This window comes from Mastomys coucha, unplaced genomic scaffold (assembly GCF_008632895.1).
Source record: "Mastomys coucha isolate ucsf_1 unplaced genomic scaffold, UCSF_Mcou_1 pScaffold18, whole genome shotgun sequence".
Taxonomy (NCBI): Eukaryota; Metazoa; Chordata; class Mammalia; order Rodentia; family Muridae; genus Mastomys; species Mastomys coucha.
Genome location: NW_022196900.1, coordinates 89,624,674 through 89,647,700, shown reverse-complemented (window position 1 = coordinate 89,647,700; position 23,027 = coordinate 89,624,674). Strand labels below are relative to the sequence as shown.

The 23,027-nt window shown below is 50.1% G+C and overlaps 1 protein-coding gene across 4 annotated transcripts in view; it reads left to right on the top strand.

Annotated features, from left to right (window-relative positions):
* The window catches only part of Wdtc1 (WD and tetratricopeptide repeats 1), a 62,873-nt gene extending 43,799 nt beyond the window's left edge, over positions 1 to 19,074 (top strand). For all 4 annotated transcript variants that reach the window (XM_031378967.1, XM_031378969.1, XM_031378966.1 and 1 more), the window contains 11 exons: positions 2,111 to 2,298; positions 4,670 to 4,852; positions 6,396 to 6,490; positions 6,948 to 7,063; positions 8,874 to 8,946; positions 9,500 to 9,608; positions 10,611 to 10,784; positions 13,791 to 14,026; positions 14,780 to 14,975; positions 16,124 to 16,316; positions 17,195 to 19,074. In XM_031378967.1, the coding sequence (XP_031234827.1) occupies positions 2,111 to 2,298; positions 4,670 to 4,852; positions 6,396 to 6,490; positions 6,948 to 7,063; positions 8,874 to 8,946; positions 9,500 to 9,608; positions 10,611 to 10,784; positions 13,791 to 14,026; positions 14,780 to 14,975; positions 16,124 to 16,316; positions 17,195 to 17,392 (1,761 nt within the window). In that variant the 3' untranslated portion in view covers positions 17,393 to 19,074. The remainder of the gene's footprint in view (positions 1 to 2,110; positions 2,299 to 4,669; positions 4,853 to 6,395; positions 6,491 to 6,947; positions 7,064 to 8,873; positions 8,947 to 9,499; positions 9,609 to 10,610; positions 10,785 to 13,790; positions 14,027 to 14,779; positions 14,976 to 16,123; positions 16,317 to 17,194) is intronic.
* Positions 19,075 to 23,027: the final 3,953 nt, after the last annotated feature.

Here is a 23,027-nt window from a genome sequence, read left to right as displayed (position 1 = left end):
TGTTGTTGTTGGTGGTGGTGGTGGTGGTGGTGGATTTTTCGTTTTGTTTTGTTTTGTTTTGTTTGTTTGTTTGTTGAGACGGGGTTTCACTTTTTATCAGTCTTGGCTGTCCTGGAACTTGCTTTGTAGACCAAGCTGGCCTTGACTCACAGAGATCTGCTTGGGATTAAAGGCATGCACCACCACCACCCAATTAATAATACGTTTTCAACAATGTATTTTTTTTTTTTGTTTTTTTTGTTTTTTTGTTTTTCGAGTCAACAATGTACTATTATTGTTTATATATTTTTTATATGATTTGGGGATGTGTGGAAGCCAGAGGACAGCTTTGTGGAATTGTTTCTCTCCTTCCTTTTTGTGGGACCCCAGACTTGATTTCAAGTCACAAGGCTTGTATGGCAAGTGCCTTCATCCACTGCAGTCTTTCCAGTTTGTTTAATAAAAGCCTCCTTTCAATGAAGGTGGTGAGAACCGCCTCTGGGTATTTGCCATATTCCGTCCATGCTCTCCCCCTGGTGGCAGCTGTGGCACATTGCAAATGTGGCAGCACTGAGGGATCACTTCACCTACTTTTGCTGTGGCTGGAATCTGTGCTGCCTCCAGACAGGAGTAAAGATTGGGACATGCCCCTAAAAATAAGTTTATATATTCCTATTTCTAAGTGGCAAGGCATGAAAGCGTTTTTTGTTTACTCTTCCAAATAAAAACTAAAGGGGAGCTGGGATATAGCTCTATGGTAGAGCAATTGCCTGCCTTTGTCCATGCCGGTATCTGATCTGTCCCTAGTACAGGGAAGGAAAGGGGGAAGATAGACAGACCGACACACATGGAGGGAGGGAGGGAGGCTTTATGCATGTCATATGGAATGCTGTGTTCTCCACATGATGAGGGTGATGGTAATAGTCTGATAGTGGTTAGCCCTTCTCCACTGTCCAACATCTGGACTCTTCCCACTGTTTGCTATATAAGGAGCATTTTGCTGAACATTTTTGCCCATATCCCTTTTCTCTTTTGGATCCTTTAGATTTTCTTAGAAGTGAGAGTTTAGGTCAAAAGATGGGAATAGGGCAGTGGTGGTGCATGCCTTTAATCCCAGCACTTGGGAGGCAAAGGCAGGTAGATTTCTGAGTTCGAGGACAGCCAGGGCTACACAGAGAAACACTGTCTCAAACAAACAAACAAACAAAAAAGATGGGAATTGCTTTTTAATCCAAACCTAGATGGCTAGACATGTGGATGAACTGAGGTGTAGGTGGATGGATGTGTGGATAGATGGATGTATGGATGGATGGATAGATATGTAGATGGATGGATCTATGGGTAGATGGATAAATGGATGGGTAGATGGATGCATGGAAAGATGGGTGGATGGGTGAGTGGGTGGGTGAGTGGGTGGGTGGATGGGTGAGTGGGTGGGTGGGTGGGTGGGTGGGTGGACGGATGTATATATAAAGCTGACAGTCTGGGTTTGAACAGTCTTGCTGTGTTCTGAAACTCAGTGGTTGGTTGCAGTTCATTTGCTTGCTTTACTTTATTTTGGTGCTAGAATTGAACCCAGGACATCAAGGATGTCATACATGTGGTCTGCCAGTAAGCTATGCCCTTAGCCATGAACCTTAAAGGTTTTTTTTTTTAATTTCTCCTATGCTCAGGATTAAACTTTGGTTTTTCTGTATAGAGAGTGAGTGCTCTCTTCTCCATGGAGAGACACGCCCACCCTCTAATTTCTAATGAGATTGTTTTCAGTATGTGTAAGATAAAGGAGCTGCCCTGTTATCTGGAATTTGGAAATTCTCAGTAAGTGATAGCAAGGGCTTTCAGCCACTCAGTCCCTACTTGGAGAGGAGTCAGGATAAAGGAGTCCTTGGGCAGCCCAGCTCGGCCTAAGTGCTGACCACTCTGACTGCACCAAGTACAGATCTTGATTGAACCTTTGTGCTCATAGGCTGCTGCTCCATAGCCAGACTCATTTTGGTGAGCTCTTGTAGACAAGCTTTCTTTCCTAAGTTATACGAGAGAAAGAAGGCTTGTTGACGCCCAGGCCAGTCTCCTTGAGTAGCCAGCTCTACCTACCCTATCTCCTGCCAATCATTCAATCTCTTGTGAGCAGTTCCTGCCTCATGCTGGAGACCGCATCCTGATCACGGGGGCAGCTGACTCCAAGGTACATGTCCATGACCTTACGGTAAAGGAGACGATCCACATGTTTGGAGACCATACAAACCGGGTGAAGCGCATTGCCACGGCACCCATGTGGCCTAACACATTCTGGAGCGCTGCTGAGGATGGGCTTATCCGGTAAGGGTCTGCATGAAAATACCTTACGTCCTCCGCTTGAGTGGCTCTGCTGCAGTGCCTCCCTCCACAGACCTGGTCTCTCCCTTCATAGACAGGAAGTGGGTCTCCCCCCTGTTCTAGTGTCCTGTGTGGTTGCATGTTTGCCCTGTTCCCTTCACACAAAGATGTCATTATTGCCCTTCTTTTTCCCTTTGGGGTACTGGGAGTCAAACCCATGGCCTCTTACATACCAGATAAATTTTATGCCACTGAGCTAAGTGACAGGCACCCCTGTTTCATGGGAGGGCTAGATGCTGAGATGGGGCTTGCTCTGTAGCCAGGTCTTAGCTCCTTAGCTGCTCAAATGCTGAGATCCCAAGCATGCTCATCCTCAGTCTGCCCCCAACTCTTGTTATGAGAGAGGATCTTTCTGTTGCTCAGGCTGGCTTCAGACACGGGGCTCAATGGATCCCACACTCTGCTTCTTAAGCAGCTAGATCTATGAGCATGCCAATTCATTAAGTGATGTATAAACTCATTACAGTGTGGTTACAAGCAGGTCTCTGAAGCAAGGCAGAACAGGCCCGACCCTAGTTCTCTCAGTGTTAAATGTGAAACAGCTGCTGCGCCCCAGAACTTTAGTCTCTTTATTTATAAAATAGGAATAATCATGATATCCCCTTTGTTGATCTGAGTATGAAAGCTGAGATCATTCAAGCAGAACGCACAGTACTTAAAGGGCAGCCCCAGTCCATGGCATGCTCAGGAGGTGCTTGCTGACCTAACAGACCTCCTTGTTGTCAGAGCCAGCTGTCAGAAGCCCAGCAGCCTGAGCATCAGGTAGAATCCTGAGGACCCGGGCAGCCTGAGCCTCAGATAGAATCCTGAGGACCCAGGCAGTCTGAGCATCAGGTAGAATCCTGAGGACCCAGGCAGTCTGAGCATCAGGTAGAATCCTGAGGACCGAGCAGAGCCATAGGCAGCAGAAGTATCCTAGCAGTGTGTGGATATGAGATGGGCTTCAAGAGCAGACCGTCGACAGAGGCAAGAAAAGGCAGAGTGGATCCCCACCTGAGTAGGTGCTGTAAAGGCAGGGTAACGTGACATACAAGATAAGGAATGCTGTAGGTACAGGGTGGAGATGCAGAAAGCTCACCTAACATGTGAAACCCTATATCCAATCCCTAGTTCAGACAGGGAAAAGAAAGGCTGTACTTATAATTGGCCCACATAGAAAGCTGAGGAAGGCAAGGTATGTGGAAATTGGGTCTTAAAGTCAGACTGTGGAGTTTGATAAACTTAACACTCAGGCTGCAGGTATCAAGTGGCAGAAGAATGATGTCAGACTATTTTAGGAAGAGCATTCCAGTTAAGATGGCCTAGAAGGACCAGTTAACTGTGTGAAGCTTTTTGAGCCAGCTAGGCAAGAAGTGAGTGCATGGGTCATACCATGCCCCCTTCTGGAGGATCCTGTGTAGTGCAGCAGAACCATCCCTCTGCCCTAGCAGGACTCTTGCTACAGTTTTTCGTTTGCCATGCAATTGGGGCTGAGGGGCTGAGGGGCTGAGGGGCTGGCCCTGGCTTTCATGGTCTTAGGCAGCTCTCAGGTACTCTCAGTTCTCTTTCTCTTACCTCCATATTTCCTGTTTCCTGAAATATGCCTTTGTTTCCTGAAAGTTGGTTAGGATGGAGCATCACAATGGGGCTTGAAGGTTTTTGTTTGGTTCATTGATTGGTTTTTAAGAAAAGGTCTTACTATGTACCTCAGGTTGTCATTAACCTCACTATGTAGCTCAGGACTTGAACTCATGATCTTCCTGCTTCAGCCTTCTGAATGCTAGGATTTCAAGCATGTACTCATATGCTAACATAGTAGTTTACATGCCATGGTCTTTTTTTTTTCCCCACTGCTCCCATAAGTCACAGTCTTAGCAGGTATTCTGCTCTGTACTTCAAAGCTGTGATATCCTGGATGGTTTATTGAGTCTCTGTGACCATGAGTGTTGTAGTGGTGCAGGGCTGGTGGTGTTGTAATCAGTAGTCCATGTGAAAGACTCAGGACCCCGTCAGATGAACAGCACACTTATGGTCAGTATTAGCAGTCAGTAGCAGGAACGCTGATACCTGTAAAACCTCAACTGTAGGATCTACCTCTAGGGTTAATTTAGGATAAGTTAGAATAGGTTAATCCAAGCATAGTGGTGCATGTCTTTAATCCCAGCACTTTGGGAGGCAGATGGATATCTGAGTTGGAGGCCAGCCTGTTCTAATTTTAAAAAAAGAAAAAAAAAGTTGCTCTAGGCACCTGGCTTGCAGTGGACACATTCCCCTCTTGCATTAGGAGGACTTGGTTCCTCCCCTGCTTTGTCGCTAATTTCATCCTCTCTTACAGCCAGTATGACCTTCGGGAGAACAGCAAACACTCCGAGGTGCTGATTGACCTAACAGAATACTGTGGCCCAATGGTGGAGGCCAAGTGCCTCACCGTCAATCCCCAGGATAACAACTGCCTGGCAGTAGGGGCCAGTGGGCCCTTTGTGAGGCTGTATGACATTCGCATGATCCATAATCACAGGTACAACCAGCTGACGCTGGAAACACTGTCCCATCCCGTCCCATCCTGTCCCCATCCCCCCCAACACACACACCCCCGCTATAATTTGTCTGTAACCCCACCCCAAAAATCACTGTATATTTCCTTGCTGTTAGTATCTATACAGAGTGACAGTCTTTTTTAGTTATAATAATTTATTTGGGTTTTTTGTTTTGTTTTGTTTTGAGACAGGGTTTCTCTGTGTAGCCCTGGCTGTCCTGGAACTCACTGTGTAGACCGGGCTGGCCTCGAACTCAGAAATCCACCTGCCTCTGCCTTCCAAGTGCTGGGATTAAAAGCGTGTGCCACCACCACCCAGCCTTAATCATTTATCTGTAGGGGGAGGGTGGTGCATGGTTAGAGATCAGAGGACCTTTAGGGAGTTAATTCTCTGATTCTGCCCTGTGGGTCCCGGGGAATGAAACTGTGGTCATCAGACTTGGCAACCCCAGTTTAGCAGCCCCAGCCTCAGTCTTGATTTTTGTTTTTTTCCTCTTCCTGCTCCCTTGTCTTAGTTTTTGAGACAAGCTCTTTTATTATGTATCATATAGTCTTTTTTTTTTTCCCCTTGAGACTGGGTTTCTCAGTGTGGCCCTGGCTGCCTGGAACTCACTCTATAGACCACTCTATCAGAGATCAACCTGCCTCTGCCTCCTGAGTGCTAGGATTAAAAGTGTGTGTCACCACTCCTGGGCTTTGTTATGTAATCTTGGCTGGCCTAGAACCAACCATGTAAAACAGGCTGGCCTTGAACTCAGAGAGTTCACTCTGCCTCCCAAGTGCTGAGATTATGCCAGCATGCCTGACCCCAGAGTTAGTCGCGCACATGCGATATGTTATACATAGAGTTTGGCTTATCTGTTATGATACTGGGATAGAACAGGCTGCCTTGTGCTTGCTAGACAAGTGTTATACCTCGGAACCACATACCTGTCCCTATTTTATTTAAAAAAAAAAAATTGAAAGATTGTGGCTGGCAAAATGGCTCACCCACACGGCAGATCTGACTTCTCTGGCACCTGCACTCGCATGCTCAGACCCTCATTCAGACAGAGCCACATAATTTTTAAAATGAAATATATATTTAAAACAGAAAAGTAAAAGTAAAATCAAGAATGGTGGCACACTACTGAAATCGCAGCACTTGAGACATAGGGAGAGAGGATCAGAGGTTCAAGACTGCCCTTCTCTACAGAGCTGAATCCGAAGTCAGCCTCAGCTAATATGACCCTGGCTCAGAAAAGAAAGAAGGGAGAGAGGGCAGTCTCTTGGGAGAAACCAAGCATTCTACACAGCCTTGGCTATCCCTGATCCTAGGACAGGTCTAGCCTGCTCTACTTTCACTGGTGAATATGTCCCCACAGACATCTAAAGAGCAAACCTTGGAGTTGCTTGAAGCAGGAAGAAAGATAACTTCTGTCCTTTCGTACCTCTAGAGACACAACCCTGGGTTTTCTCTGGAGTGTGATCCAGCTAGCCAGGGACAGCTAGCCAGTTTTAACCTGTCCAATTTTCCTTCCATCAGAAAGAGCATGAAGCAGAGCCCTTCGGCAGGCGTGCACACCTTCTGTGACCGGCAGAAGCCCCTCCCGGACGGTGCAGCGCAGTATTACGTCGCAGGTAGGGCCCAGCCTGGCTCTGGCCTGGACCTTGGCTCTTTCTGAGGCTGTCCAGAAAGGTGGGGGGGACTGGGGTTAGACTCAGACAGGTCTGGACTTCACTCCTCATTTTGACCAGCTGTGTAACTGTTAACAAATCATTTAACTCTGAGGAACTTCTTCTCTTTAAAAATGGGATTGTAATCCCAGAACTATAGGAGGCTCAAAATCGCAACACTAATCTGAAAGAGCTAGTAATAAAAACCAGTCTGGACTACACAGCAAGACCCTGTGTCACACACAAAATGACCGAGGACAAGCCTGAGGCAGCTGGCACATCGACCAAGGGCTCAACGCTTGTAGCTGCCTTCGTGGAGCGGGTGGCTAGCGTTTCCAATTTGGCTGTCTTTACACTGTGTCCTGGCTCTCTAAGTAGGGACTGAAGTTTCATCCTAGGGTCATTGTGCTCTTCTTGGCAGGTCACCTGCCAGTGAAGCTGCCTGACTATAACAGCCGTCTGAGAGTGCTGGTTGCCACTTATGTGACCTTTAGCCCCAGTGGCACAGAGCTGCTAGTCAACATGGGAGGAGAGCAGGTAGGTCCATGCCCAGTGAGACTCTCACCCACATTCCCTGTCTTGGCAGATAAAAGTCTCAGCGTCTTTGTAAATGATGTGTGACCACAGTTACCCTAACCTAGTCTTTCTATTTCCTTTTCTTTATGCTTTTAAGTGTCTGGCAAGTGGCTCCTCAGGTAAAAATGCTTGCTGAGTTTAGTCCCCAGATCCCAAGGGAGAGGGAGAGAACCAACTCTCCAGCTATCCCTCTGGGCCTGAGGATGATGGCACACACTTTTATTCCCAGCATTTGGGCGGCGGAGGCATGTGGATCTCAGAGTTTAAGACTAGCCTGGTTTACATAGTGAATTCCAGGCTAACCATAACTATTGAAAACAAATGGAAGAAAGCTGTCCTGATGTCCATGTGCACTGTGGTGTGTGCTTGCCTACATTCACAGGGACACCACACACTCACAGCCTAATAAAGAGGAGAAGAGAAAGGAGGCTGGCATTGAAACTGACAGACCATGGGCTAGGGGTGTTAGTCACTAATTAGAGCACTTGCCTAAGGTACACAAAGCCAGGTTTGATCCCTAGCACCACATAAAGCCAGGAGACCAGGGATGGTCATCTGTGCCTTCAAACTCAATGTGTGAGAGGTAAACACCAGAGGGTCAGAGGTTAAAGTTCATCCTTGGTTATACACAAGTTCAAGGCCAGCCTAGGATACGTGGAACCCTAACTGAGAGGAGAGGGAGGGAGTGACAGACATGATGCTGCCTTCGTGTGGTGGCTCCCGTTATCCCATCTTCAGGAGGCTGATGCAGGAGATAGGGAATACAAGGCCAACCTCAGTTCACAGTGAAACCTGTCACGCTGCACTCTCTAACACTAACCTGCCACTTGCTATTTCCAGTGACTTGAAGCAATTGTCAATCTTCCCGAGCCTCAGTTACCTCTCCTGGTACTTCCTGGAAGGAAGTCTTTGAGGCTTAGAGCTCAGCCAAGCTTGATCTAGGGCCAGCTTTGAGAAGTGTCATTTGCCAATGCCAAGGTGCCAAGCCCTGTTTATGTGCTCTCGACTCGGGGATGTGTGCTGAGCCTTGTAGAAATTCATCTCCAGCCATCTCTTGCTGTGGTACTAGCATTATCATAAACAAGATGGGGACAGATGCAAATACAGACGGCCTCAGGGCAAACACAAGCAAGGCGCAAATGCAAAGGAGGTGGGCTGGAGAGTGGCTGAGCCCCTGGCTCGTGGGGAGCAGTCAGAGGCAGGCAGGGCTGCTTGGAGTCCTAGCTATGCTGTCCCCTGCTCTTAGAACCCCGGTAAGGTATGGAGTTCTGAGTCTGCGTTTCTTCATCTGCAGAAGGGATGATGCTGATACTAATAGGCTCTGCATGTTGTACTTTCTGGGATAAGTCCATGTACACTTAGCAGGACTCTGCAACAAAATAAGCATTGAATAGCACTCAGTTTTAATAACAGATAACATTTGCTTACTGACAGGAGTAATTGGTAGTGTCGTTTTTTAGTAGCTTCTCTGAGGCCTCAGTTTTCTTATCAATAAAACAAGATATTTGCGCCTTTGAGGACCTTTCAGATTTAAATATGTGCTCCCATATGTCAGCCAGGGCTTTGTGTAAGCCCCATAGCCTACCCCAAGACTCAAAAGCTTGGGGTTTTCCTGCCTAAGGTTCCTTTCGTGGAAGCATCGGGCTAGCTCTGTGGTTCTGTGCTTGGTGCTCACTGCAAGTTGAGGATCCTGGTCTTGAAAGCTTTCCAGGTCTTGCTGATGTTTCAGCCACATCCTTGCCTCATGGCCTCCATCTCTCCTCAATCCCAGGTGTATTTGTTTGACTTGACGTACAAGCAACGGCCATATACCTTCCTCTTGCCTAGAAAATGCCACTCAGTGGGTAAGTTCTCCCTTAGGGACCCAGGCTGGCGTGGGTGGAGGCCTGTGCACTTTCCTGTGAGGCGAAGCTCAGTGTTTACTCTGACCTGTGTCATACACTCCAAAAGAGAAGATCTCTACACTCACCCATCAGAAGGATAGTCATACGGGTCAGAGACTTTGCATCCTGTTCTTTTGGAAGATGAGCCCTTCCGGTGCCCTGGCTCTTAAGAACTTGAAGTAGTTGCCCTTTCCCTTCTCATCCTGGTTCATGGATTTCTTCCTATGGCTTACAGCTGATGCATCCACCTCTTCACCCCTCATCTCCTTCCCAACCTCAGCTGTGGGGAATGTCAGACAGAAAGGAGCTATATCCTCTCTAGCCAGCAGAGGACGCACAAGCTTTTCTTTATTCCACTGCCTGCCTGTCCTGCCTTGTTTTCTGGGACTGGGTCTGAACTGGGAGAATAGTCTCAAGATGGAGCCATCAGATCCTGTGATGGAAGCCAGAAGGATGCAGAGAAGTGAACCCCTCCTCCTGAGGTGTCACTGTTACTTTCTTCTCATTCTGCCAGAAGTCCAGAATGGCAAGATGTCTACTAACGGTGTGTCCAACGGCGTGTCAAATGGCCTACACCTTCACAGCAATGGCTTCCGGCTGCCAGAAAGCAAGGGATGTATCAGGTGAGGCCAGCTGCCCTCCGTGCCCTTTCAGTCTTAATCCCAGCTAACTCAACATATCCTGAAAACCTCTCTTCTTGGGGTTGGAGAGACTACTCAGCAGCCAAGCTCTGGCTGCTCTGTCGGGGCACCCAGCTTCCATTCCCAGAACCTATAGAGCTGCCCACAGCTGTCTGTAGCTCCATTCCAGTAGATCCAGTGCCTTCTTCTGGCCTCCTCATGCACTGCACACGCTTGGTGCACAGACATTGATTTAGGAAAAGCACCCATAATACAAAAATCTCAACAATACACACACACACACAATGCATGTATGCAAGTGCACACATGCAACACACACACAAGCAAAAAACCCTTCCTCCTAACCTTAACCCAGTTGTGAATCCCAGATGGTAGATGTTGGGCCAGAAAGGCTTCTTAGAGAGCAGCTAGTGTTCTGAAAGCAGCTTCTATCTGAGAGGCTGCCAAACACAACCAGATTGAAGTCTGTCCTTCTGCCCCAGTTGCTGGGCTAAGGGTCCAGAGGCTAGTGGCCTCTCAGCATTGAACTTTGTCTCCCGTGCACATGATCCCATTACATTATTTCCCATTTTACAGTACATCCCTGTCTCTTTCCCCTTCCCACCCCTCTGCTGGCCTTAGGCATTCAAATCGCCTAGTCCTTGGGAAAAACAGAATTCTCCCATAGGAGGAAGTAGAATGGCCACAAGGTCTAGTTCAATGTGAGTGCAGGTGGCATCAGTGGCTGTCCCCCAAACCCAAGCATTTGGTTAATAACTGCTTTATACCTTTCCAGACAGTCTTTCCTGCCTGCCTCTCCTTTACTGCTCACAGTATTGGGAAATACACGTGTTCTTTCATGGTAATAGAGAATGGCCCAAGCTCAGGATGAAAGTGCCTTCTCCTGGATGGCAGTGAGATGCCAGGGTCCGCAGAACCATGCATGGCTCTTGGGTAGGATTTTTAACCTTTAACTGGTCAGACTTGGCTCTCCTTCCCTCACAGCCCCCAGGTGGAGCTACCCCCATACCTGGAACGTGTGAAGCAGCAAGCCAATGAAGCCTTTGCCTGCCAGCAGTGGACCCAGGCCATTCAGCTTTACAGCAAGGCTGTACAAAAGGCCCCTCACAATGCTATGCTCTATGGAAACCGGGCTGCTGCCTACATGAAGCGCAAGTGGTGAGTGGGAACTGCAGAGGTTTCTGGGTTAGAACAAGGGCTGAAGCACCTGGACCATGAGACCAAGTTGCTAAGGCATCCACAGAAGGTGCCATTGGCATCCCACTGTCTCTTGGGGCCTCTTGAACATAGGCCCCTACTCTCTACTTAAGGCTGAGGTAGCACAAGACATTTAGTGTGCAGGAAATTCCCACATTGCTTTGTCATAAAGTGTGAATGGCAGTAGGGATTAAGAGGGGTGTTGATACTAATTATAGGAGAATTGAGGCTTGGGTTGGACTTTGGAAGAAGAGTGGACTCTTTTTGTTTGTTTGTTTGTTTTTTGGTTTTTTGAGACAGGGTCTCTCTGTGTAGCCCTGGCTGTCCTGGAACTTAATGTGTAGACCAGGCTGGCCTCGAACTCAGAAATCCACCTGCCTCTTGATAGATACAAACGAGGAGCTTGACGAACTCAGTTTGTATCTTCATAAAATGATTTTGCAGTTGAATGGCCCTGCATTTGCTTTGTGGGCTTTTAAACCCACTCACTGGACCAAGTACAAACTAGACCTCAGAGGTTCGCTGACTGGTGATAATGGAATAGACAGGTCAGCATCCTAAGACATCTTCAGAGATCATCAGGGCCCCAGTCCTGCCTGTAGCACCATCACACAGGCAGGCAGGCAGACCCCATCCCCCAGCCAGGGCCAAGACTAGAGATGGATAGAGCTGGGCCCAGAGCCATTTCTGCTCCGTCTGGCATCCGTCGGCTCTGCCCAGACAGACAGGCCAGCTGGTGTGCCATCGTCTGGCTGAAACTAGGCAGGCCTGGGAAGCTTAAGAAACCCACCCAAGTCAGCAGGATGGGAGTGGGGGAGATGCCACACACACACAAGTTAGCTGAAGCATCAGGAGTTTCCCTAGGGATCAAGGGGCACCCACATTCAAAAGAAGACTATCTGGGGGCCTGGCCATCTGAGGTGTGTCACCTCTATTACACTGGTTGGGTAGCAGGTGACAGCCCCTTCATCTAGACTTGGCTGAGAGCTCAGCTTCTTGTCTGTATCTTTGCTCAGAGAAGTTGGTGATTTCCCAAGTCACAGCTTGTTTTCTGAGTTCCTACTATGTGCTAGGTACTGGGGAAACAGAGTTCTATCACTCTGAATCCCTGTGCCCCAGAGTGCCCAGCCACTGGACAAGAATAAAATCTCTGACATAGTTGAGCATGAGACATGAAAGATGCAGGAAGCAGTGAGCCCTGTTAAATGGCCAGGTACAGTGCTGTGGGCACCAAGAAGAGCTGAGTTCCCCAGCTCAGGGTCAGGGGAGCCTCAGAAAGATATCTGTCTGAATGGGCTCTAAGTGTGGGCAGCTTAGACAAGGAGATAAGGGGGAGGAGAGGACTGTGGGGAAGGACATTGCAGGGAGAGGAAATGGTGTGAACAAAGGCGTGGGGGCGGGGGAGTGACTGAAGAGCCTGCTTCAAAACAGCAAATCCATTTGGCTGGAGCCGAGGGTTCTGGAAAGGACTGGCAGGGGATGAGTCTGTGAGGTAGCCTGGGGCTTGCCTGGAAAGGACTTGGAATGCAGAGGGTGGCATTTGGCCTTGATTCCGCGTGTGATGGGCAGCACTGGAGAGATCGGAGCAGAGGGCTGTCTTTTCAGGGAGATTGATCTGGCAGTACATCTAGGATGGGTGAGCCCTGGGGCCAGCCTGCTCTTTTTTTTTTTTCCCATCCCCACATGCCTGCCAGTGACCCCTAGAATGTCACATTCTGTCCCAGGCTAGTCTCCCCAGGGCTACCATCTGCTCCTGGAAACAGACCACCCTCTGGCTCCTGGCTGGTCTCTGGTCTGGCTCTTGGTAGGAACTCAGAAACGGGCACCTTGCAGGCAGTAACTGGGTTTCCAGACAGTGCCTGCTCCTTCGTCATAGCCACTCATTCTGACGCAGAGCACACCATCAAAGCAGCTCTGCTTCCTGCCTGCCCCACATTGCTTAGCTGTCGGTTCCTAGTCTAATGGCTACTCCAAGGGCTGGATGCTCCTTCTTATATGGCAGGAGAGGGTCAGGAGGCACCTTCTGTGACCTGGTCCCTTGGTGAAGGGACCCTTGGCTTTAGTGAGTGCTGCTTACTGCACAGTAGGCCCACCCTAGCCCACCAGGAAGGGGGAGGCTTCAGTCCCCAGCATTGAAAATATGGTCATTTACAGGTTTCTAAAGGGGAAAGTGGCCTTCATTGCTGTTTGGCTGTACAGATGAGAGGCAAAATGGCTTTCTGGCAACAGGCAGATGTGGTAGAAAAGAGGGCTTCTCCCTCTACCCCTCCAATAGAAAGCCTCCACTTCCCTTTATCCATACTTCTCTATTGGAGAAACGAGTAGAGAGGATTTGGAGCTCCTGGTGTGCACAGCCCCCTCACCATCAGCTTCCAGAGAGCTGACTTTGCCAGACAGTCAGGCCCCATCCTCCAGCCCCAGGAGGTGGAGGCCACAGCTGCTGCAGATCAGTCAGCCAGGACAGAGGGGGGTCTGGCTGAGGGCATGCTGCCTGCTGGTCAGACCCTGAGCCCCTGGCCTAACACTTCTGGCTTCTCCAGACCACAGAACTGTCCTTGAGGGCCCCCTGCCTTGGACATAGCTTTGAAGGCCAGCAGGGGGATTTGAGGAGGTGGATGAAGGAAAAGAGAAGGAGGGCTTGGGGAGTCTGAGGTGGGCAGGATGCCAGGCCTTCTGCTGCAGAGCTGCGGGTGCCTGAGGTGAGCAGTGCCCGGTTGCCGTCTGTGCCCAGCAGAGGGCAGCCCAACACTGCTTTTTACTATCTAAACCTGGGGTTCCTGGCTTGCTCCTTAGCATACTCCCGCACCCAGGGAGGGAGTGCTGAGCTAAGGCAAGGCTTCATTTCCATATCTCCTCACCCTGAGGTTTGCCAGAGATGGCCTAGAAGTGACCATAGAAAATGGTGGGAACCTTGCTTTTGCCACAGGGCCTCCCTCACCTCTCACCTATGTTCCTGTACCTTCCCAGGGATGGGGACCACTACGATGCCCTCCGGGACTGCCTCAAGGCCATCTCCCTAAACCCCTGCCACCTGAAGGCACACTTCCGTCTGGCCCGGTGCCTCTTTGAACTGAAGTATGTGGCCGAGGCTCTGGAGTGCCTGGATGACTTCAAAGGGAAGTTCCCAGAACAGGCCCACAGCAGTGCTTGTGACGCTCTGGGCCGGGACATCACAGCTGCCCTTTTCTCCAAAAATGATGGTGGTGAGTGTGTGCCCAGGAGACGCAGCTGTCCGTTGCCTACCCAGAAAAGCCATGGCGCTTTGATCTAGAAGCCCTGGCTTCAGGTGCTGATTCTGAAATTCCATGACCTTAAGGCATGAAACTCACTTTTCATACCTGAAGAAGGGGACGGTCAGCATCCCCCGCTGAAACTCTGTTGAAGGTTAATGTTAGCATTCAAGGCACCAGGTACCACCCAGTCAGGCTGTGTGGCTCCAGCTGGGCCTCTGACCTGTTCCCAGGTGGGGCCCTGGCATCGAGCGCACTGGGCCAAGAGAGGCCGGTGCGTTTGTTTGCCTTTGTCTCAGTCTGGGCGTGTGCAGCAAGCATGGTGTCTAGGACAGTGCCTTAGTTCCCTGCTCAGCAATGCCAGGTCGAACCGTGTGGCCATGGATCCAGCACAGCCTCCAACCGGGTCTCGTCTGCAAAGGGCACCCAAGCCTGCCTGGTGCCTCTGTAGAGTTTGAGGGAGATCTGGGTCATGGTGATGTGGGTTACAAATCAGAGAAATGGTCTCACCGGAGAGCCAGGGGATTCACTCATTCTATGAGTAGTGTTCAGGCTGAGGCCAGCGATACCAATTCCTATGGACTTCTCTCAGTAAAGCTGGGGGCAGATGGCCTCGGATTGCCAGGTCTGGGCTGGAAACTGTAGCGTAGAGGTAGAGGAGGCAGTGAGGGGTGATGGGAAGCCTCCCACCTCTCCTTGCTCACCTTTCCTTGCTTTCTGCCCCAGAGGAGAAGAAGGCAGCCGGTGGTGGTGGTGGTGGTGGTGGTGGTGGTGGTCCAGTTCGCCTTCGAAGCACAAGTCGCAAAGACTCCATCTCAGAAGACGAAATGGTGCTACGGGAACGGAGCTACGACTATCAGTTCCGCTACTGTGGCCACTGCAACACCACCACAGACATCAAGGAGGCGAATTTCTTTGGCAGGTCTGAGGCCCTGAGCAGGAGGAGAGTGCAAGGGTTTGAGGGGTGGGGCCACATTGGAGACATAATTTGGAGGTACTCGTTGCCTGGCTCTGCCTCTGTACCCTTAGGTTCCTCTGGTAGCCTCCATTTGTCTGTACAGTGAAAGCAGCCATTCTACTCGTGGAACCCTAACTAACAGATTGGTCTGAGTGGCATCTATGCTGTGCCTGGGAGTTTCCTCTGCCCTTCCCTACTCTGTCTAGTGTCCCAGAGCTTGCTGGCTTTATCTGGACACTTGGAGCTTTTGTATGCTACTGAAAGGGAGACAAGAAATATGAGGCTGGATGTCTTAGACCCTGCCCTGGATACTCAGGGACACAGCCTGTGTTCTTAGACACTCCCACCCCAAACAAGCCCCATCCTTGCTTTGTTTATATCCATTGGACTTACATCCAGAGGGTCTCTCCCCTGAGATCCCCTCTGAGTGTCAGGGGGCCTGCATTATGGATGGATGGACTATAAGATTTGCTAGTCGGCCTGCATTGTGGATGGATGGACTGTAGGGTTTGCTAGTCGGCCTGCATTGCGGATGGATGGATGAACTGTAGGAGTCTTGGCTTGCTGAGGGACGATTTAGCTAGATGAGGCTACAGAGAGAAAGAGAAAGAGATACAGGAGTTGGTCCTACACCAGCAAGGTAATTATGTACCTCATGGATTCTACAGTACGGTATTGGAGGGACCCAGGCGGTCACTGATGTTGGGAGTTTTTTTGGTTTGGGTTTGGGTTTGGGTGTTTGTTTGTTTTGTTTTTGTTTTGAGACAGGATTTTACTGTGTAGCTTTGGCTGTCCTCGAACTCACTCTGTAGACCAAGCTAGCCTCAAAATCACAGAGATCTGCCTGCCTCTGCCTCTGCCTCTGCCTCACAGGTACTGGGGTTGAAAGTGTGCACCACCATGCCCAGCAACTGATGCTGGGTTTTAATACACTGATGACTGGTATATGCAGTATGGAAGAGGGAGCTCATTTGCGTAGGAGAGTTCTGCTTCAAGGGTAGCCCCTTGAGTGTGAGGAACTGAGTGTGGAGGCCTCACCCTTTCCGTCCAGCGTCTACCTGCGCCTTTAAGGCAGTCTTCCACCTGACCTCCCTGCCCTTTGCCCCTGCCAGCAATGCTCAGTACATCGTCAGCGGCTCTGATGATGGCTCCTTCTTCATCTGGGAAAAGGAGACCACCAACCTCGTCCGAGTGCTCCAGGGGGATGAATCCATTGTCAACTGCTTGCAGCCACATCCCAGCTACTGCTTCCTAGCCACCAGTGGCATCGACCCTGTTGTGCGACTGTGGAACCCAAGACCAGAGGTGAGGACACAGCAAGGTGGCCAAAGCCAGGCGACAAGGAGCATAAGGACTGTGTTTGGAGCCTCTGACTGAGCTTCAGTGCCAGGGAAGAGACTGCTGGGAAAGATAAAGCTAGAAAGTGGGAGCCCCTAGACCCAAGGAAGCTCTAAACACAGTGGGCATTTCTGGGACGGGATTGGCTTTTGCATTCTTGGAGCATATCCTTCAGTTAGCCATGAAGGTGAAATGCCCATATACCAAGAGTGGGTGTGCAAGGGAATGAACAGAACTAGACCAGCCTCTTGTGGGAAAGCCTCAGGCTCCCTAAAGGCCTTTCCCTTCATATGCTACTATGAGGGGTCCTGCAGAAGCTGTTAAGGGACTGCCCCAGGGAGGTGCCCATACTTAGGAGTTGATTGCTATGCAATCTTGCACACAGAGCGCTTAGGCCAGTGTGGCCTCCTCTGCTCTCAGTGCCAGTGGGCAGATAAGCCTTCCAGGGACAGCTAGCAGACTGAAGTTCATATGGTTGATCTGAATTCAGAACCGGTTTGCTGTAACTCTTACAAAGAGGACCCCACCCAGCCCTTCCTCGAGGGAGAAAATGTAAAGAGTTGTTAGAGGTGGGGGGCTGTATCTGGTCCCCAACCCAGCACACGTGAGGCATTCCCCCAACATGTATCCTGTATGCACACATCTCCCCATGTGCTTAATCTTACGTGCTCCTTAGATACCCCAGTGTGATCTTCTTATATATTCTGAAGTAGATGTTTCCTCTGATGTATCCAGTGTGTGTGTGTGTGTCTCCGTCCTCAGCCCCTGCATATGCCACAGTACTTGTGCCTCCCCCATACCTTTCCCTCCACCCCAAGCTCACTAGAACTGCCTTTTCTTGACAGAGTGAAGACCTCACAGGCCGAGTTGTGGAGGATATGGAGGGTGCCTCTCAGGCCAATCAGCGGCGCATGAATGCCAATCCCCTAGAGGCAATGCTGTTGGACATGGGCTACCGGATCACAGGCCTGAGCAGCGGGGGTGCCGGGGCCTCTGATGATGAGGACAGTGCAGAGGGCCAGGTGCAGTGCCGGCCCAGCTAGAGGCTCCTAGCCCCAGTCCCAGCCCTGTGCTGAAGATCAGAGGGCTGGGCTCTGTTTTGGTTTGTCTTTCCCACCCCCATTTTTCATCCCCCCTCCCTGTTTTGTTTGTTAGTTTGACATTGTGGGTGGGGATTGCTGCAACTTGCTGGCTTTCAGACTCTTGGGCTGATTGTCCCTTGACTGTCCTCAGCCCTGAGCAGAAAAGCAGGAGGGGAAGGCCCTCTGTATGCCCTTACCTCCTGCTTCCGTGTCTCTGGAAGGCTCTGGCCCTTCTCAAAACTCCTGTGGCCTCCAGTGGGGAGGCAAGAGCTGAAGCTGTCTCACGGACTGCCCTGCCCCTCAGTCGGCAACAGAAAGGGAGTGGAACTCCCTGCTGGCAAAGGCGTGCCTTGGCCTGTTGTTGCCACTTGCTCTCCTGCCTATGGGGCTAGCTCCCCTGTGGCCTTTCTGGAAGGGCCCTTCACAGCCGCCAGTGTTATGGTGGAGCCCACAGTGGCAAGGTCAGGCCACCTGCCCTGGTGGCAGTGGAGCATCCTCCTCTCCTCCTGGCCTGTTTTAGGCTATCTCTGAGGGCTTTGCCTTTCCTATGGTGTGAGGGGGGTGGGGTACCTCCCCACCCACCTGCCCTTGCAAGTACTAATGCGCCATGGCCGCTCTCCTGGGGCGCTCCTCGGCCTCACTGTGACCTTTCTGCCAGAGCTCCCAGCCAGGCCTACTCTGCTGAGGTGGCGCTTCCTAAGGACCCTTCTCACCCTCTCTGCCCTCCTTCCCACCCACGTGCTGAGCCGCCACAAAGACCAAAGAAGTGATGGCTTTTCTCTGTCCCCTGCTGCTCTGGGGGGAGGGAGTGGGAAAGTCCTTAGGTCAGCCATCCCTCCTCAGCAGCCCCAAGCTTTACACTGGACACAGCGCCCACCACCACCAAGCCTCCCTCCCTCCCTCGCCTCTGTCCCCTTGACTCCTACTCTGGAGCTGGGAGTTGGTTCATGCCAGCCTCCCCCAGCCCTGTGTGCTTCCTCTGGGCGGCAGCCCTCCAGCTGCAGCCTCTGGGGAGAAGCAGCCTCCCTCCTCTCCCTCCCTCCCCTCCCTCCCTCTCTCCCTCCCTCGCCCCTGTCTCTGCCAGGTGCCTCCTCTCAGTCAAGCTTCTGAGCAGCCCTGGAGACAGGAGGGCCATGTTAAAAGCTTTTTCACAGTTTTAAGGAGACGAGGGGGGTGAGGCTAGTGGTGGGGGGTCTGGCACCATCTCATTGCTTTAATCTCAGCGACACAGGTGGCAGCTTCTCCCCCTTCCTGCCCACCCCAGGTCCTCTTCCCACCCCTCTCTCCTAGCTTGGTAATGAAGTGTATTTATTGGTGAAGGAAACAGCTGCTGCCTCTCCTGCTGCTGGGACTTGCTCCCCTGTCTCTTCCTCATGACCTTTCTCAAGCCAGGGAGGGGAGCGGGAGTGTTGGGCTAGGCCCTGGGGCACAAGAACTGGCCAGGGTCCCTTTGCTTTCCAATGTTCAGGCCACCTGCCATCCCCCTGTCCATCTTCCTGTCTCCCACCCGCCTGCCTAGCCTGGCCCTGCAATGTGGGGACACAGAAGCCTTACTGTCCCCTGGGGCAGGAGCCGAGCCTTTTGTTGCTCTGCTCCCGGGAGGGAGAGTGAGGGTGACAATTGATTAAAACCATTTTGTTCTAGCTGTGACTGGTGGCATTTGTTGGGTCCCGCCCACCATGGCTCTGTGACATGGAGCCACCACACCTCTGCTGAGCAGAATGAGACCTGCCTTGTGTGGGACATTCAGCCCAGCAGGCCTGTAGTCCAAGGCCCACGGCGGAGAGCTGTGATTGGACATCACCAGCTTTTCCTCTTGGGCTTTCTCCCCTTGGAAATGAAGGATTTCAAATCTTGGTAGTTTTCAAGTTCTTTAAACTAGAACCCGAGGCAGGTGCGCATCCCGTCCTATGACCCACAATGCACATGGCTCTTCTGTGTGCTATGCAGTCCACCCTTCCCCACGCGCGTTGTGCTCTGTGTACCTTTCTACTGTACTACAGAAAAAGCCTGTGTGTGGCCTACTTACTGGGCTTCAAGGCCCGTGGGGTTTTAGTTTTAGGTTTGGTTTGGGCTTTATGGTTTTCACTTTTTTCTTTTGTATCCTAGATTATCTGGTGATTTTTTGTTTTGTTTTGTTTTTCGAGGCAGGGTTTCTCTGTGTAGCCCTGGCTGTCCTGGAACTCACCCTGTAGACCAGGCTGACCTCGAACTCAGAAATCCTCCTGCCTCTGCCTCCCAAGTGCTGGGATTAAAGGCGTGTGCCACCACTGCCTGGCTCTGGTGATTTCTTAAGCCAGAAGATTCCAGAATTCCTCATCTCACAGCAGTATCATCATAGTAATTTTTCATGGGGCCTCCTAAAAAAAAAAAAAAAAAAAATGCTGAGCTCAGTTAAGTATTTAAATCAAATTGCTTAGGAGTTTTTATGGCCTAGCAAACTAGCAAATTAGTTATATTTTTAAAAATGATACATATAAATTAGGAGAAACTTTTGAGACAAGCTCTCTAGCCCAGGCTTGCCTTAAATTCACTTGATAGTCCATAATGATCTTGAACCTCCTGCCTCCATCCCGAGTGCTAGAATCATGGGTGTACACTATCACACCTAGTTAATGTGATGCAGTTTATTGTATAGTAGGGATGGACCCCAGGGCATGGCGTGTGCCAGGGGAGCACTCTCCACTGAGCCACGCCCCCATCCTATCTTTTCTTTAGTAGCCATGTCCAGATGGGATCTATGTACTCCCTAGGTGCTGCACAGCCTCTCAAACTTTCATTCAAAGCAGACAGCACTGCTCATGGTTCTATTTCCACGTCGATTCACTGTTAGTGCAGTGACTGCTGTATTATATAGCTTTGGCTGTCCCAGTAGAACAGGAACAGGAACCTTGAACTTAAACAGTATCAGCCTGCCTCCCCAGTGCTAAGGTTAAAGGTAAGTAGGACTAAAGCCAGCTAGAACCCGACTGCAGACTGCCTCAAGCTGGCCGTTTCCTCAGTGGCCAGTAGATTTCAAACATTCCTCTTTGCTGTCCACACCCTATCAGGGCACGGTAAGGTCCTGTGATACAGTTTAGGGGCTGTTAGTGCCGCAAGAACAGCTCTGCTGTGAAACTCAAGAATATTCTCTTTGTAGCTGTGGGAAGAACCAAGCTGGGCTAGCTGGCTGTGCCTCGTCAGGTCCAGACAAAGATCCTGTGTTCCCAAATGGAGGCTCCAGAAGGTTCAGGGCATAGCCAGACTGTGCAAGAGAGGTACAGTGTCCCAAGGCAAGGAAGGGCAATGCAGGCTTGTGTCTGGAGATCCAAAGTGATTGATTTGGGGAGGGTTCTAGATAATGGGCTGGAGGGGCTCACTGGAGGATACATGGCCTCAGTAAGACAGTATAGGCTTGCTCCTGTGACAAGGAGCCATTAGAATTTATCAAGAGGATAGGAATGGTTATAAGCACTTGTTCTTTTTTTTTTTTTAAAGATTTATTTATTATTATAAATGGGTACACTGTAGCTGTCTTCAGACACACCAGAAGAGGGCATCAGATTTCATTATGGGTGGTTGTGAGCCACCATGTGGTTGCTGGGATTTGAACTCATGACCTTCGGAAGAACTCATGACCTTCGGAAGAGCGGTCGGTGCTCTTACCCGCTGAGCCATCTCACCAGCCCAAGCACTTGTTCTTAAAGAGGACCTGAAGTTCTGTCCCTAGCATACACATCAACCATCTGTATCTCCATTTCCAGGGGATGGAACATTCTCTCCTAGCCTAGTGGGCACTGCATACATGTGGTGCAAAGACATGTGTGGACAAACACCTAGTCCCACAAAATAAAAATAAGTAGTTAAGAAGTGACTAAATGAGAAGCTGTTTTGGAATTTATAATATAGACTAGAGGCTGGCTTTGAATGAACACAGATCCACCTGCCTCTGCTTCCCTGGTGCTGGGATTAAGAGCCACCATGCGCCGGGCTGTGGCACACGCCTTTAATCCCAGCACTTGGGAGGCAGAGGCAGGTGGATTTCTGAATTCGAGGCCAGCTTGGTCTACAGAGTGAGTTCCAGGACAGCCAGGGCTACACAGAGAAACCCTGTCTCGAAAAAACAAAACAAAACAAAAAAAAAAAAAGCCACCATGCTCAGTGAGGAAGGTTTTCAGTTTTACCAGGAGCCCCCTTTGCCATCGGCGTTTCCTTTTCCTCCTCCTTAGTTAATAGCTTTAACCATTTTTTTTTCCTAGAGTAGTTTTATGGTTATGGAAAGTTGAGGGGCTGTGGGATGGCTTGATAAGATCCATTTAACACAGACATGAGGACCCAGATGTAGCAACTGTAATCCCAGTGCAGGCGTGGCAGAGACAGGAAGGCCCTTTGCTGGTCAGAAGTCCAGCTGAGTCAATAAACTCCGAGTCCATAAAAAGGCCCCGCCTCAAAACACAAGGCAATGGAGGAGGCCACCCAGCATCAGCCCCTGACTACACATGTACGTACATAAAAATGTGCACATGTGGATGCTGTGCAGGGTCAGTTCTGTGCACCTCTCTCCCTGGCGAGGTCTCTCTTATTGGTACCTTGAGCTTGTCTATAGATCGGTCACTTTTTTCAAAAGTAACAAAAATACCTGAGAAAAACAAGCCAGCGATGGTTTATTTTGGTTCATGGTTTCGGTTTCATAGGCTTTGGGTGAGGGTCAGCTGGTCCCATTGCGTTTCAGCCTGTGTGTGGCAAGGCAACACCTTGTGCAACAAAGGACAGAGGGAAGGGAAGTTACCCACCTCACAGTAACCAGACTACAGAGAGACAAAAGGAGAACACCCGGTGACTCTCGTCCAGTCAGGCTTCCTCTCCTAATAGCCCAGCATTGATGGGTTAGCCATGGATAAAGTCAGCACGGTAAAGACCCTGTCACCTATCCGTAGTGCCACCATGGCACTGTGACGTGTGTATTACCGTGAGTGAGCCAGTATTAAGTTTTTATTATTGCCCTGTACAGATATAGAAGAATACTTCAGATATATACCCTTATTACACTGCCACACAGAGTAGTTTCACTATTCCCAAAGTGCATTGTTCACTTCTTCATGTTTTACATTTTTTTTGTTGTTGTTGTTTTTCAAGACAGGGTTTCTCTGTATAGCCCTGGCTGTCCTGGAACTCACTCTGTAGACCAGGCTGGCCTCGAACTCAGATCTGCCTGCCTCTGCTGGGATTAAAGGAATGCACCACCTCCACCTCTTGGCTAACTTTTTTTTTTAATCTTTAGCAATTGGGCTGGAGACGTGCCTCATCTGTTAAGAGCACTGCTCTTCTGGTCCCTGCATCCTCACTGGGCAGTTCAGAAGCCCGAACTCCAGCTCCAGGGACTCAGATGCCATCTTCTGGGTTTCACAAACATCTGCCCAATTGTCCAACAGAGTGAGACTGGTAGAAAATAACAAGAAGAGCCATGTGACCTTGAGTTCTGTACGGAGGTTTTAGATGCAACATCAAAAGTAAAGTCAATGGGGTACAGTCAGCAGTAAGACTTCATCCAACTGAAAAACTTGGGCTCAGCAAAGGGCACTGTTAGAGAATGAAAACTCAAACCGAAGATTATGAG